Source organism: Mirounga angustirostris, unplaced genomic scaffold (genome assembly GCF_029215605.1).
Source record: "Mirounga angustirostris isolate CCGP_5_RB_7025 unplaced genomic scaffold, mMirAng1.0.hap1 SCAF_8, whole genome shotgun sequence".
NCBI classification, from domain to species: domain Eukaryota; kingdom Metazoa; phylum Chordata; class Mammalia; order Carnivora; family Phocidae; genus Mirounga; species Mirounga angustirostris.
In genome coordinates, this window is record NW_026991716.1 from 144,201,730 (window position 1) to 144,217,217 (window position 15,488).

General features: G+C 40.6%; 1 protein-coding gene across 17 annotated transcripts in view; it reads left to right on the forward strand.

Annotated features, from left to right (window-relative positions):
• Nucleotides 1-15,488, forward strand: part of AFDN (afadin, adherens junction formation factor) — a 138,569-nt gene that overhangs the window by 73,077 nt on the left and 50,004 nt on the right. For 11 of the 17 annotated variants that reach the window (XM_064598369.1, XM_064598367.1, XM_064598364.1 and 8 more), the window contains exons 11-17: nt 3,511-3,580; nt 7,460-7,578; nt 11,587-11,648; nt 11,771-11,976; nt 13,910-13,930; nt 14,673-14,818; nt 15,104-15,198. In XM_064598369.1, the coding sequence (XP_064454439.1) occupies nt 3,511-3,580; nt 7,460-7,578; nt 11,587-11,648; nt 11,771-11,976; nt 13,910-13,930; nt 14,673-14,818; nt 15,104-15,198 (719 nt within the window). The remainder of the gene's footprint in view (nt 1-3,510; nt 3,581-7,459; nt 7,579-11,586; nt 11,649-11,770; nt 11,977-13,909; nt 13,931-14,672; nt 14,819-15,103; nt 15,199-15,488) is intronic. The other 6 variants (XM_064598368.1, XM_045865893.3, XM_045865895.3 and 3 more) reach the window with 1 other exon arrangement.

Consider the following 15,488-nt stretch of genomic DNA (forward strand, 5'->3'; position numbering starts at 1 on the left):
GTTTTTTTATTGAGGTATAATTGACATGTGTTAGTTTCAGGTGCAAAGCATAATGATTCAGTATTTATATTTTTGCTAAATGATCACCACAATAAGTCCAGTTACCATCCATCACCATACCTGGGTACTTTTTTTTTCTAGTGATGAGAAGTTGTAAGATTAACTTTCTTACCAACCTTCAGATACGCAGTACAGTATTAGTAACTATAGTTTCCATACCATACATCACATCCCTGTGACTTACATTTACAACTGGAAGTTTTTGACCCACTTTCCCCACCCGCCACCCCTGCCTTTGGCAACTACCAGTCTGTTCTTTGTGTCTATGAGCTGAGGTTTTTTTGTTTTGTTTTAGATTCCATACGTGAGTGAGATAATACAGTATTTGTCTTTCTCTGTCTGGCTTATTTCCCTGAGAACAGTGCTCTCCAGGTCCATCCATATTGTGCAAATGGCAAACTTCCCTTCTTTCTCATGGCTGAATAACATTCCATTTTATATATGTATATAGCTAATATACATTAGTTATATATATAAACAAATATAAATATGCAAGTATATTTGTACAAGTTATATGTATGTAAATATAAGTAAGTATATATAAATATATAACTAATATATTTTTGATGGGAGTCTTTAGGGTTTCCTATAGGTAATAACCATGTAATCGGCAAATAGTGACAGATTTATTTCTGTTTAGATGCCTCTAATTTCTTTTTCTTGCCTAATTGCTCTGGCTAGGACTTCCAGTACTGTGTTGAATCAAAGTGGTGAGAGTGGGCATCGTTGTCTTGCTCCTGATCTTAGAGGAAAAGCCTTCAGGTCTTCATCATTGAGTATGATGTGGCTGTGGCCATGTCATAAATGGCCTTTATTATATTGAAATACATTCTCTCTATACCCTCTTTGTTGAGAGTTCTTATTGTAAACGGATATTAAATTTTGTCAAATGCTTTTTCTGTATCTGTTGAGTTGATCATGTGATCTTTATCCTTTATTTTGTTAATATGGTGGACCACACTGACCTATGTGTGGATGCTGAACATCCTCGCATCCCTGGAATAAATCCCACTTGATCTTGGCGTGTGATCCCTTTAATTTAATGTTGAATTCAGTTTGCTAATATTTTGTACAAGGTTTTTGGATCTCTGTTCATCAGGGATATTGGCCTGTAATTCTCTTTTCTTGTGCCCTTGTCTGGTTTTGGTATCAGGGTAATGCTGGTCTTGTAAAATTAGTTTGAAAGAGTTCCCTCCTCTTCTAGATTTTGGAGAGTTTGAGAAGGATTGGTATTCATTTTGCTTTGAACATTTGGTCGAATTCACCAGTAAAGCCATCTGGTCCACGACTTTTGTTTGTTGGGTGATTTTTGATTAATGATTCGATCTCCTTGCTAGTAATCTATCTGTTCAGATTCTCTGTCTCATCATGACTCAGTCTTGGTACTTTGTATGTTTCTAGGACTTCATCCATTTCTTCTAGGTTGTCCAGTACCAGTTGCAAAGTCTTCTCTTTTAATTTCTGATTTTATTTTATTTCTTTCTTTCCCTCTAGTAACCTTGGGCTTTGTTCTTTTTTTTCCTGGTTCCTTGAGGGATACATGATGCATGTGTTCTTAATTGCAGATTTCAGGGTCCGTGTCTTCAAATCCTTAGTGAATGGTGGACTAGCAAAGTAGCACAATTTGATGTTGATGGTCAGGGTGGGACTTCTTTTGACGCATTCGTTGCACTCATTCACCTTTTCACGTATGTATTCACCCAGCCTGCATTCGTGGACACCTGTGTCACATGTCACCGTCCTCTGGGCTGACGTGGCCAGGACACGGTTCTTACGCTCAATGGTTATACTTAGATAATGTCATTAAAGTCATAAATAAGTCATTTTGTAATCATTTACATATCCAGAATGTAGTACAAATGGGTCCATGTTAAACTTTAAAGTCTTGTTAGCTTTTGGGGAAAAAGTAAAGAGCTTTGCATGGTGTTGAGTAGATTTGTTATTTTAGGATGATAATCACGTGTGGAGTCAAGAAGGCTTTGGCTGTATTTCGTACATCAGTAACATGGAGTTAGGGATTGGTGCGGTGTGTATGTAGCTTTGATAGATGATGGAGGGAGGTGAGCTGTCGTACTTCTGCTTGCTTTCATTATCAGAGACAAAGTAACTCAACTGAATTTCCCATTCCAACCATTAGAAACCAGGAGAACTTTCTATGTTTTGTGAGTATCCTGGTGACAGAGGGTAGGTGACAAAGTATTTAGCTTTTAGTACAAGCTTTTACTTTCTCAAGTTACTATTTTAAAGTATGATGCTGTTTTTGTATTACAAGATGATTTTATTTTCATAGTGATGCAGTAGGGGAGGAATTTGTACCTGATTTTCTAATTTGAAAAATTGTTTTGAATTTCTGCATCACTTGTGGTTTCATTCTATAGATTGGGCTTAAATACAAGTTTAAAGTTACCACAGTGCTGTGAAACTAGACTATTGTCTTTCAGATAACAAAAGAGATTGTCATTCTTTTTGATTACCTTGGGCAGAAGCCCAGGAAATTTAAGCACTTACCCCATCCTGTTGGTTTCCAGGTGTTTTTAGGGCTCTTTTTCCCCCTTTTTTGGGGCCTCTCTCTTGGTCTGGGATTAATGGATTGTATTTACCTTTATTTGTGCTGAAGAACCATAGCTTGCTTCAGGTTATTGACGCTTCAAAATGAGATTTTGTTTATTCTGAATTTTTCATAATGATGGTTTTAAAAGTTTGGTATTTTTAGATATTCTAAGAAATTGTTTAAAATAGAGTAACTCTTGATCTGATTACTATCATTATACAAAAGTTCCCCATTTCTTTATTATAGCCTAAGTAGTGGTATCCATGAGCTTTTAAAAAAATCATCAGATTGGCTTTGGGAGGATGGCTGCTTCGCTCCCGTGCCTTATCCTCCGATGAACACGGTTGCCTTCCCTGGACCAGCAAGTGGGCTCATGAAACCATAGACATCTGCACTTCATTTATGTGCTGTTATGTGATGAAGCAGCTTGCTTTTTTCTTTTATGGTTCTTTTTAATTTATTATTATTAAAATATAGTCTTAAAAATTATGATCCTGAGAGTATTCAGTATATAGCAGTAAGAAAAGTTCATAAAGTTTTTGTTCTTTAAAGATTTTATTTATTTGAGAGAGAGAGAGTGTGGCAGAGGGAGAGGGGGAAGCAGGTTGCCTGCTGAGCCGGAAACCGGACTTGGGGCTCCATCCCAGGACCCTGGGATCATGACCTAAGCTGAAGGCAGACGCTTAACTGACTGAGCCACCCAGGTGCCCCGAAAAGTTCATAAAGTTTTAACAGCTTTTTTATTCTGTAACTTTATATGCTGAAAATAAAGCGATTTCTTGAGGCTCTTTGAATTGGGATATTTAGCCGTTTCTTTTGTATTATTGAGAAAAAGGATGTCTTATCATTTGAGAGTTATTAATTCTATGTATTTCTTTTTTTTTTTTTTATTCTAAAAGAATTGTTCAAGAGACAACTTTTGATTTAGGAGGAGATGTTCATAGTGGAACAGCGTTACCAACAAGCAAGGTAGGTAATTTACATGACCTGATAGGACTGTGTGTGGCATCATAGGACGCCATGGATGAGTCATTGGTAATATACTCGTAGAACTGTTGCGAAGACAGACTTCACAGTGGTCGCTAACTGAGGGTTGTCCTAATCTCTTGTGCTGCCTCTTAGTGATACATAACAGGCCTAAGGCTGGGGAACTGTGCTTTCTCCTCCAAGCAGTGCATCCTAGGCTCATCCTCTGTCTAAGTAGCTCTTCTTGGCCAGGTGACCTCTGAAGAAAACGGACTTCCCTCTCATCCACCTGCCAGCTTACCTTCTCAGGCACTTTGCTTCCACAGTTACCCCTTATCTTGCATGATCAAGGAATTTGTGTCCTCATTTTGGTTATCTATCGCTCAGTAACAAACCACCCCGAAACTTAGTGGACTAAAGTAAAACAGCACCCATTTTATTTACTGACAGTTGTGCAGTTTGGTTTGGACTCACTGGGGCTGTTTATTTGCTGGTCTTGCTGGTGGTGACCTGTGTTGCTGCATTCAGCTTCTGGTGGGTTGGTTGGTGGCCTGGTGGGGCCTCCCCCTCCCTGTCATCTCAGGTTCTCTCCCTGGGACCTCTTGCCCATCTCTCCCCGAGGGCAGCCAGATGTTCTAGTGCCTCACAGAATCGTGGAATTGACAGGCCTTCTTAAGCTTGGGCCAGAGCTGGTGCCCAGCTTTGATTCCCTCACCTTGCATTGGTTAAAGCCAAACACAGGCTTTGCGCAAATTCAGGGAAGGAGCTGCTCCAGGTGCGGCAGGCTGAGGCTGCCATGCAGCCTCAGCCCCGACAGGCGGTAGCACCTCCTGTTCTTAAACACCCATCCTGGGCCCTCCATTGTTGGCCCAGTTTTCTGCTCCTTGAGGAGGAGGTAGTCTCTGCTCTGCGTCCTCTTACTCCCTCTTCTTGCCTTGGCTCCCGTTTGGCTCCTGCCCCTTCATAGGGACTGTGTCTGTCCTGCGCTCTGCTGACATCCCGATTGCCCAGTCCAGTGCTCGTTTCCCTTCGTCGGCCTGAAGATAGGTTAGCACCGTTTACTTGGGGCACTTTCTTATTTCAGCCTCAGGGTGTCGCCCTCCTGATTTCTCCCACCTCGGTGCTCAGTCCTCCTGGGTCTCATCTGTTGGTAGTACCTCCTCCACGTCTTCCTCCACTTAACTTCTCACGTTGGTTTTAGACCTAGGGCTCCGTCTCTCCTGTGTGTACGTGTTCCTGAGGTGATCTTATGCAGTCGGAGAGCTAAAGTACATCTAAATATTGATGACTCTTGACTGTGTCTTTGGCCCTGACCTCTGCAGACCCCAGAGGCTTGCTTGATACAGCTGTGGTGATGTCTAAGACATATTTCAGGTTTAACGTAGCTAAAACAGAACTGATTTTCTTTCTCAAACATCTTTCTTTCGCTGATCCTTCCCCGTCTCAGTAAATGATACCCTCACCCATAGCGTTGTCCCCACAGAAGTCCACCACTGCTTATCCTGGGTTCTTTCCCTTCCCTCAGCCTCTACATTCACTTGTTGGCAAGTTTCGTTTGCCCTTCGTCTGAAATAGTCCACAAGTGCCTGTCTTTCTCTGTTGCCGCCGTGAGTGGTCGGGCAGAGGCTCCAGGTGTCACGTGGCAGGGAATCTGCATGGCTTCTAGTTAGCAACCTTTCCTCTGCTGACCTGGCTTGCCGCTCTTCTCCAAGTGGCCGGGCTGGTGTTCTGAAAATAGGAATTCGATCCTCTTACTGCCCTGCCTTCACAGCCCCTTCTGACCTGGCCCACTTTTCCTCTCGGCTTAGCCTGTGCCGGCCACACTGACCACACACCTCTTTCCCGTCTGAAGGCTCGGGCATGTTTGCTCTTCCTAGAATGTTCTTCCCACTGGTTTTCATTGCAGCTAGCCCCTTCCTAATGAGACCTCAGTTTACACATCACCTCCTTGAAGAAACTTCCTTGAGCATCCAGGCATAATTACACCTTACTTTAAATCTCTGTGCCAGCCCATAGTATGCCATCTCCTGTGCCGACTGTGGAATGTGAGCTCTGTGCAAGCAGGGACCTCACTTGACGTGTTCATTGCTGTGCTGCTTGTGCTCAGAAAGCGCTCAGGGCAGTGAAGAGCCACAGTAAAGAGCTGTTGAGCGACTGCATGAGCAGATACTCTTGGAACCAAATGTAACTGTCTTCATAAAAAGCTGAGTTTCTTAGGAGCGCCTGGGAGGCTCAGTCGATTGGGTGTCAGCTCCTGTCATGATCTCGGGGTAATGGGATTGAGCCCCGTGTCGGGCTCCACGCTCAGCAGGGTGTCGTCTTGAGGATTCTCTCTCTCTCTCTCTCTCTCTCTCCCCCCCCTCCCTCTGCCTCTGCCCCTCCCCTCCACGCATGAATGCTTGCGCACGCGCGCGCGCTCTCTCTCTCTCTCTCTCTCGTGCTCTCTCTCCAAATTAAATAAAAACTTCTGAAAGTGTATAGTTAAAACAGAAAACTTGGTAAATTAAGAAAAAATGTACAGAAATGAAAATCATTCATCCTCAATTTATAGTTGGCTATTGGTAACATTTTGATGGATCTTTTTCTGAGCTCTTTATGTTGTACATGTGTTCATTAATACACTTTGAAATAATTAAATATCCCCATGCGCACACACACACACCTTTCTGTCCTATGGCCTTTGGCTATGCTTTTGTAATCATTTTATTTGAAAACAGGCTAAAATTATTTTGTAATATGTTAGCTTATAAACATACCATAATTTATCCATTGCCTTCTTATTTTTCATTTATAACAGTTTTTTGTAGTCTGTTGTCATCCATTGACCAAGCATTTTATTTCTGTAAATGTGTTTTATGGAAGTAATCATTGTGTGTGAATATATATATTTACAGACATGGTTGTCAGGACACCCTGTCCTGGTGAACATTTTAAACAATGTAATCATGGATTAGTTCAATGAACTTTGGTGAACAGACAACAAAATGTTACACAACCATTACAGTTCTGTAACATAAAAATATTGTAAGATGTTTACAACATATGAAAAAGAGTATTTATTACAAAGTAGGTTGGATAACCTCATTTATGGAAAATAAGAAAAACCGTAAAGATAAATACAGCCCAAAGTTACTCTCTGGTTGGTAAGACAAGAATGATTTCTATTATCAAGGTCAATTTCTACAAATAAACAAATACAATGAGAAATTTGACATAAAATTTTTGCTACAGTGAATTTCTTTGTATGATTTTATTGATTGTGTTCTGATTATTTTCTTACTAATATAGGTTGCTTATCTGTTTTGTCTGCCTTGGGTTGGTTAGGGATGTGCCCTGCTTGGAAGAGCTTAAATGTACCATACTGGGCCGTATAAGTGTGCCTTTTCTCTGTTGATGAAGGGCAAGAAATAAACCAGTTTCTGTACTCACTTCTTCATTGGGTGCTGAGCTATGATGAGTAGATTTTTAAATCCTTTCTTAACAAGTAAAGCAAAGACCCTGACTTTTCATATTGTACATATTCTCTCAGCTCTCTCCTGAATTAGAACTTTTTGGAGTAGTTCCTGTTTTTACTGTACTGGTTGAGGAACCCTTGTGTATATGTACCACTTCTGCCTGTGTTTTAAAGCCCACGTCTAGCTCTTTGAAAAGCAAAGTGGCTGTGTGTTTTATTGTTCTTTGGAAGACAGTGTGTTTTGGGGCATGCCGCTGTGGACATGGCATCCCCAGCATTGCTGTGCCTTTTTCTTGTCCATGCTCCTCCTCTGCATCCCTCTCCTGCCTTCCCCTGCCTGGCAGCCTTGCATCAGATCTTCACCTGCAAGAGTAAGTGAAAGCCTGGTTGGTTTGCTTGGTTAAATGCTGTGTCTTCCCCTGGCTTAGAGCACCACGAGGCTGGACAGCGACAGGGTGCTGCCCGCCTCCAGCACGGCGGAGCGCGGGATGGTGAAGCCAGTGATCAGAGGAGAATGGCAGCAGGACTACCGCAGGCAAGAAAACAGGTAGGAGGTGGTTCTTTTTTTAATTATGAAAGAAGTGAAAGTATTCCTAGAAAGGGCTTGGGGTAAAGATGATTGAATCTACTGAGGCTTGGCTGACAGTTTTAGAATGCTGTTTTCTTTTCACATCACTGCCCTGGAGAGGGCTTCGTGAGAGTGGTGCTCCTTACCCCAGGGCCGCGGTGCCGTCTGTCCGGTTGAAGTGGGAGGTGCTCTGAGTTAAAAAGGTTTCTGTTTTAAATGTGCTCTTCTGTAAAACGTGGAGAAAGGAAGTTTTTCTAGGATGTTAATATTTGATAATTTTTATATTTAGATAATTTATTCATCATTTCACCCATCCGTATACAAAATCCTTCCATGTTTAAGTACATGAAGCCAAACATGACTTCAGGTGGAGTTTTTAGGATTTAGCGAGTGCCACGTTACTGTGTCTTATGTTCTGCTGAGAAGGGTAGGGGTAAATATCTGTTTCTTCTGCCATTGTTCTTGCCTAGTGTTTTTGAACAGAGAACTTCTGCCTTTTGTTACTTCCTTTTCTTAGGATTTTTAAGTACGTGTTACCTTAATTAGAATTCTACTTCCTTGTGACTTCTTAACATTGTTCAAATATTGAAAAGTGATGTCAGTGCCTCGCACATTGAAGTAACAGGTGATGAGTTCCAAATACTGGTGAGCTTCAGCAGCAGCGTGATGTGGTTCGAGTACTTCTCCAGCAGGTTTCTAAACACAGACAGCAATCGGGCAATAGCGCAGGAGTACCGTATCCCGTACTCTCAGTATCAGCAGTGGAACTGGGGGTGTCCTTCTTTTAGTGCTATTCAGATTTTTGATGAAGCCATTCTAACTGTTCTCTCTCAGATCTGGTAACTGAGGCAGGTGACTGGCCCAAGGTCATGTATCAATTTGGTGACAGGCAGCTGATGTAGTTCTTTAATTTTCCATCTTCCAGTAGAGGGCGCTGTCAGTTATAAGTTTTTAATACCGTTTATCACAGTAATTCAGTTTGTAGATTGATATGGGAATCTCGGGTTTTTCCCTTGTTTTTATCCGGCACTTTTGGTTATTATTCAAGATTTTTGTTGGCTGTGTGCATTTTTTTTAGATGTAATAATAAGTCTACTTTCTGTGTCTGTACTTGTTTTTGGTGGTGTATTCTAGAATAAGATATTCCAAATGGTAAACTAGCATCGTAAAGAGTGCCTCTATTTATTTATAAGGTGATTGAGAGCAATGTATCATAGTTCTTAGCCCATAAATATTTGAATGAGTGAATAAATCAAATGGGGGAGAGGAAAGAGCAATTAGGATAATTCTTTTAGGACATGCAAAATTAATCAGTGTGTAAACTATATATATATATAGTTGGTAAGTAAATATAGTAGGTTAGTACAATGTCAGATAGCCATCTGATGGTTCATTGTATGTTCGGATTGATTTTATCCTGTGAGTAAAGGTTTTACTACAGGTTTTATTGGAGCTGTAGGTATGTACGACTTTGTTGGTACTACAGCAGTGATGGAAACAGGTGATTCTTCTATTTTTGGTCTTTGTTTTTCACATATACAATGTGGGTGTAAGCAGTGCTTCACTTAATTGGTATATTCATAAAAATCTAAGTTGTCTTAATAAATATGTTTAAAATACTGATTTTAGGGGCGCCTGGGTGGCTCAGTCGTTGAGCGTCTGCCTTCGGCTCAGGTCATGATCCCAGGGTCCTGGGATTGAGCCCCACATCGGGCTCCCTGCTCCACGGGAAGCCTGCTTCTCCCTCTCCCACTCCCCCTGCTTGTGTTCCTGCTCTCACTCTCTCTCTCTCTCTCTGTGTCAAATAAATACAATCTTAAAAAAAAAAAATACTGATGTTAGTCAAGGAAAGACATCTTTTTGAATAATGGAGTGCCTTAAGTTCTCACTGACCCTTTTTTTTTTTTTTTTTTTTTGGTGAGAGATTAAATTCCTTATTTTTACCAGATGTGTTAAATTGAGGAAACAATTGGTAACGTTCATCCAGTTTATTGTATAGATAGTAAATTGAAAGTAACTGCTTATCTGCAATTTTGGATGTCTGTAAATATAGGAGTTAAGAGAGACATGTTAACGTAATTGGGCATTTAAATTCTGTTGTTTATAAGAGCCTTTTACACCTGAATTGTTGAGTTAAATCTAAATTGTTTAATCATAGACAGGATAAGAAACTGTGAAGCATATAATTTGATGGAAAGACTTTTCTTTTTCCTTCTCACGATTAAAACAGTTTGAGGTAACTTGCTGTGTTTCTCTTTGTTGCTCCTTCAGTGCCAGGGGAGGTGGGGTGGCGGGATGGGAGCTGCTGGGGACCAGTGACTGGTCTGTGGCCATCGCGGGCTCTTCTCCCTCTCGTCTCCTTTCTTAAAGAAGTTGTCACAGGAGCCCATGTAGTGAATGAGTGGTCACAGCCGTGACTCTAAACCCTGAAATCAGGCAGGTTCGTCACCGTTTATCCAGGATTGGTAGACTTCAGTGTTCCTGCTGAAAATGACTGTCATTTAACTCACAAATTCATAAGCACCGATAAGGCTGTTGACTCGCCCTTCCAGCAGATGTGAAGCTGTGTTTGAATACTGACCTTAGTTTTGTCTGAGCTCAAATTTACCTCAGTAGTTCTTTCATCCCGAAGTAAGTCACTGTAGCCCCACTCTATACTTTCCAGTTAAGTTTGTGGGAAGGCACAACGCATGTTTCTTTGCTTTTGCTGTCAACTTTAATTTTCTTAATCTATTCGAAGACATATTTTGTAAAATTTTTCCTGGTCATCTGTGAAAGCTGAGCTAAATGGTAAAGATTTAAACTCTTTAGGAATCTAATTACTTGCCAGTTTGTTTGGGGTGGGGGGTGACCTACAAATGTTACACATAAAATACAGCTAGTAGCCAAGTAGCTTAGAGTAATGATTAAATTGCTTGAAATTCTAATCGCATGTCTACATGAAAGAGTAGTTAAACTGAACACCATCCATCGAGAACAGTATACATCTAAGGTAAGGAGATCTCAGTTGGATTTGTAATTATTTTACACATTTTAGAAATTCTGTGCTTACTAATGGCTTTCAGATGTTGTTTGACCACAGTACACAACACAGAATCCTGTTGTATATTGTGCCCCAGTGGACACATACCTACATATGTATATATTTATAACTGAAAGAAGAATTTCACGGAGCAGTGAACCATCACACGGAGGGTGATCCACTGTTTGGAGAACTCTTTTATAGAACTAGAAATGTACCTAAACTTTGAGGTACTTTGACCCAGAATACCTGGAAATACATAAACATTAGTACAGTGCTAATTCTTCGAAGTGTCCCGAATACTAGTTGCCCTTGGTTTATATTTCTCGGCAGTGCCTTGTTTTTGTAGTGTCCGGCTAAATGATGAAAGGTGTCTGGAATTGATGTGACTTTAAGAAAAAGTGTGAGTAGGATTACTTCTTCTGAAGGCGGGCTTCCCTGTGAGCATCGAGAAATGGTAATACGGAGTGACTGAAGGGGCCTGCGGGGGTGATCTTCTCTGAGCTCTATCAGAAGCCAAGGGCAGTGTCTGGCTCTTAGGAACTTGTTTGTCATGTGTGAGAGCTCGGTTTCAGGCCCACGGTGGTTTAGTTTTTCTCGGGTCTCCTAGCAGTGGCCTTTCACTGTGACTCGAGCCATTGCTGTAGCAGGTGCATGGCAGCCTGGTCGCCCTACTCCGCACGAAACCTTCATGAATAATAGAGAATCGTGGTCAGATCAGTTCTCAGGATGGAAGCAGATACTTCAGGGAACTGACCTCTGTGAGGAGTACGGATATGATGACTCTCAGTACGCTCGTCTGAATATTTGAACAGTTTCCATGTGAACAGGAGTCATTGGGCTGTGTATTATTTGTAAGAACCATATGGAGACTGTAAAAACAGTTGCCAAAATACGCATAGATTGCTAGTGATGTTGTTAGCCACATGACCTGTTTTTAAGAGATGGCCACTTTTTTCTTTCAGAACTCAGGATGCTCCTGGGCCTGAACTGATATTGCCTGCAAGCATTGAATTCAGGGAAAGTTGTGAGTAACTTCAGATTCCATTGTTAGTGAATTATTTCTTGTTCCATTTTCCTCCATCTGATTTTCATGGGTTTTTTTTGTTCTTTTTTTTCTTTTTCTTCTTTTTTGAAATCTTTTCACAGCTGAAGATTCATTTTTATCTGCCATTATCAATTATACTAATAGCTCTACAGTCCATTTTAAGTTGTCACCTACATATGTATTATATATGGCATGTCGGTATGTATTGTCCTGCCAGTACAGACCGGATGTCAGTCCTACCGAGCGTACTCACAAAGTGATTGCAATAGTCAACAGGATGGTGAGCATGATGGAGGGGGTGATCCAGGTAAGCCACAGCCTGCAGAGCCAGTTCAGTAAGTGCGCCCCTTGTCCCACACCAGGAAGCCAGTGGCTTCCGTGTTCCCTCCTGGTCGTGTGTTGGACTTGACCTCCACAGTCTTTTCTGAAATGCAAGTTCTGTGAATAGCATGGACAATGGCATAGCTTTAAAAGTTGAAAAGAAATGTAAACTTGTTTTCTGTTTCTTCCTACAAATGTTAGAATACGGGAAGGTAATCTGAATGTGGGAACGTCATGATCACGGTAAAGATCCTTAAAATGGCAGTGGTTGTGAGAACGTGTCGAGACTTGTGGGGACTTTTTTAGAATCAAAAACAGTAGCATGTTGAGGTGAATTTCACATTAACGTAAAGTTAACCATTTTGAGGTGACTCATTCAGTAGCATTTCGTACGTTCACAGTGTTGTCGTGCAGCAACCACGTGTGGTTCCGGAACATTCCCATCCCTTGAAAGTAAAACCTGTGCCCATGAAGCAGTTTGCCCTCGTAACCCCTCCACCAGTCCCTGGCAGCTGCCTCCTTAGAGTCTTCTCATGGTTACAAAGGCTCTTTTCTAGTGTGAGTGTGTGGTGTTGGTAGTAATTATGTGGATTTTTGATAGCACTCATTTAGGTGCGATGGACATCACGACATTTCTCAGTGATGATGAAATGTTGAAAATCTTTCATAAAACTGTGGACAGCTTAAGGAACCAAGAGTATTCTTTTTGTAGTATGGTTTGTTTCTTTTTAAGTACTCTTCATCTGTAGTTGGTAAAATTGGCATAGCAGTTTTCCAAACTCATAGATAATTTGAAGATTTAATCTTAAGTCCTTAAAAGTAAATGTAAAGATTTTAAGTTTTTCCAAACCACTTATCAGTGCTGTTATTCGGCCACGAAATATAAAACTCTAGTTACATATTATGAAGCAACATGATTAGATGGTTTGGTTGTTTTCCTCCTGTGAGGGTAGCTTGAGCAAACTAATCTGTTGATTCCTTCAGAATTGTTTTAAAAAGGCCAAATTTTTCAAGAACTGTTTCTTTTATGTTTGAGGGGTTAGCCTATGAATCTCATGAGCTTACAGTTCTTTTACCCAAGTGAGGAAACAGCTAAAAAGGATTGTCATTTTATTTGGATTCCATTTTTGTGTTCCTCTCTTACTAATTTATAAAGAAACAGATTTCCTTTTGTTCAGAGCCATTGTCTGTCTTCCCTCATGTTTGCGTTTCTAAAGCCTGTTTCAGACTGTGAAACTCCTGTCATCAGACTACTGCCGATAGACTTTTTCTGATTGAATTTGAACTAGTCAGTGAGATCATCATTATCACAACAGGTCTTTTAAAACACATTCAGGGTTAGTATGTGATTGGAGGAACCTTAAAGTTTTAGGGAAAAATCGTAGTAATGAATAAATGCTTAAATTTGTAAAAACCTACTTTCAAAAACCGATTTACTCCGTTTTAGTATAGTTGTTTTTTATACATTAAAAAATTTTTAACTTTTATTTTTATTGTTTCTGTTGGTCTTTCTGTCTCTTTCATCCTATTAAACTAGAGGATAGACACTCATCTTATATACCTTTAAGTAGTCAGACACACGATATCATTAAAAGACGTTAAGAAGTCCTTCATTTATAAATCTTTTAAAGAGATCAGTGTGTTCCTGTGTTAATTGTCACATTCCTTTATATAAATTCTGGGAATTCCCTCCCTTACTGCGCCAGTGTTAAGAACGTAGAACTTATCCTTTATGTCATGTACTTCCAAAGCTGCTTCAGAGCCAGGAATGAATATGTAATTTGGGAATAACATAACTAAATGTCGTACCTTCATGTCGTACCTTCATGTTAGTGTTTTGATTTATTTAAACTATCATGATTGTTTACAAGTTTCTTTCTCTCGTTCTGCTTGATTTCCCTTCGTCTGTTTTTCTCCAGGAAGTAGACCAGGTTGATCAGGTAGGACGTGCTGCTGGGAACTGGTCCTGGCTATGTCGGCTTAGCTGAGTTTCTCGCGCTGCTTCCATGTCAAACACAATACTCCAGCAACCGGACTGGACGGTTCATAACACTCATTCAGCAACTGAAACATGCAGTACTAAATCCTTTTTTGACTGTGCAACCTTTATCAGCATTTCATAATTTCTGCTTAATGCACTTCAGTGTGGATATGAAATGACAAAAGTTCTGTTTCTCCTCTTTCTTGTTTATCCTTGGTTCCTATTCTTTGGATCTCATCTGAAGTTGCCTGGCCTGCACATGTGGTCGGGAGATGATGTGATAGATCAGTACTTGATACCGAGTTGCTCGGCATCCGAGCCAGTGACTATGCGTATCAGGGTGGCTGTGGGTAACCATGGATAGACGCGTGTGTACTTCACAGATTACCAGATAATGCACAATCTCCAATTGGGTGTTGTAGGGTTTGATATCTCTGTTTTCGGCCCTGATTCCATACATGGGAGCTAACTGGATCCATGTGTCTGTCCATGAATCCTAAGAAGATGTTGCAGTTCCATTGCTGTGAATGTATCCAAATTCCTTTGCAAATATCTGGTATCTGTGCTAAATACCTTGGTGACAATGGGAAGGTACTGGTCTATCTCCAGCAGCTTTTCAAGAGCATTCCTTTTTTTTTTTTTTTTTTTTCATTCTTTTTGTTTGTCTTTGGATCGCTTATGGAAATGTGTTCTGTCTACAGAAACAGAAGAATATTGCAGGGGCACTTGCCTTCTGGATGGCCAATGCATCTGAGCTGCTCAACTTCATTAAACAGGACCGAGATCTTAGTCGAATCACATTGGATGCCCAAGACGTTTTAGCACACTTGGTTCAAATGGCGTTTAAGTAAGGAGCACGTTTTTGGAGATTGCACTATTCTGTAGAGATTTTTTTTTTAAAGGTTTTTATTTATCCTAATTAAAGATGAATAGCGAGAAGCATGAATAACTATGTGCCAAATGTGTTGATTTAAGAAATTGAATTTATTAGCTGTGTTTCAGGAATACAATACTGTTGTATTGTAAATGGAAAATATTTCTAAACAGTATAAACTATTTCACTTGTGCATGTCATGTCTGACAATAGCAGTGTGTCCTGCTGAGGTTATTCAAATTGCCTACGTTTTTTCAGATACCTGGTTCATTGTCTTCAATCAGAACTGAATAATTATATGCCAGCCTTTCTGGATGACCCTGAAGAGAACAGCCTACAAAGACCAAAAATAGGTTAGGATGCCCCTTTTCTCCTCCCTCCCTGTCTCTCCTTCTCTCTCTCTCTCTCTCTCTCTCTCTCTCTCTGGGCTTTCCTTCTTCCCTCCTTCTGTTTAACTTCCATTTTAATATTTCACATGCATAAGAAGGAGGTATTTTCAAAATAAATGAGATAACCTATTGGCTTTGGTATTCTTCAGTAAATCGTAACTGCTGTCTGTTCTCTTTCAAGAACAGCTCTGGGTTGGTGTGTCATGGTTTTTCAGAAGGTGTCTTGGGGGGAGCTGCGGTGTGCGTAGTTACCA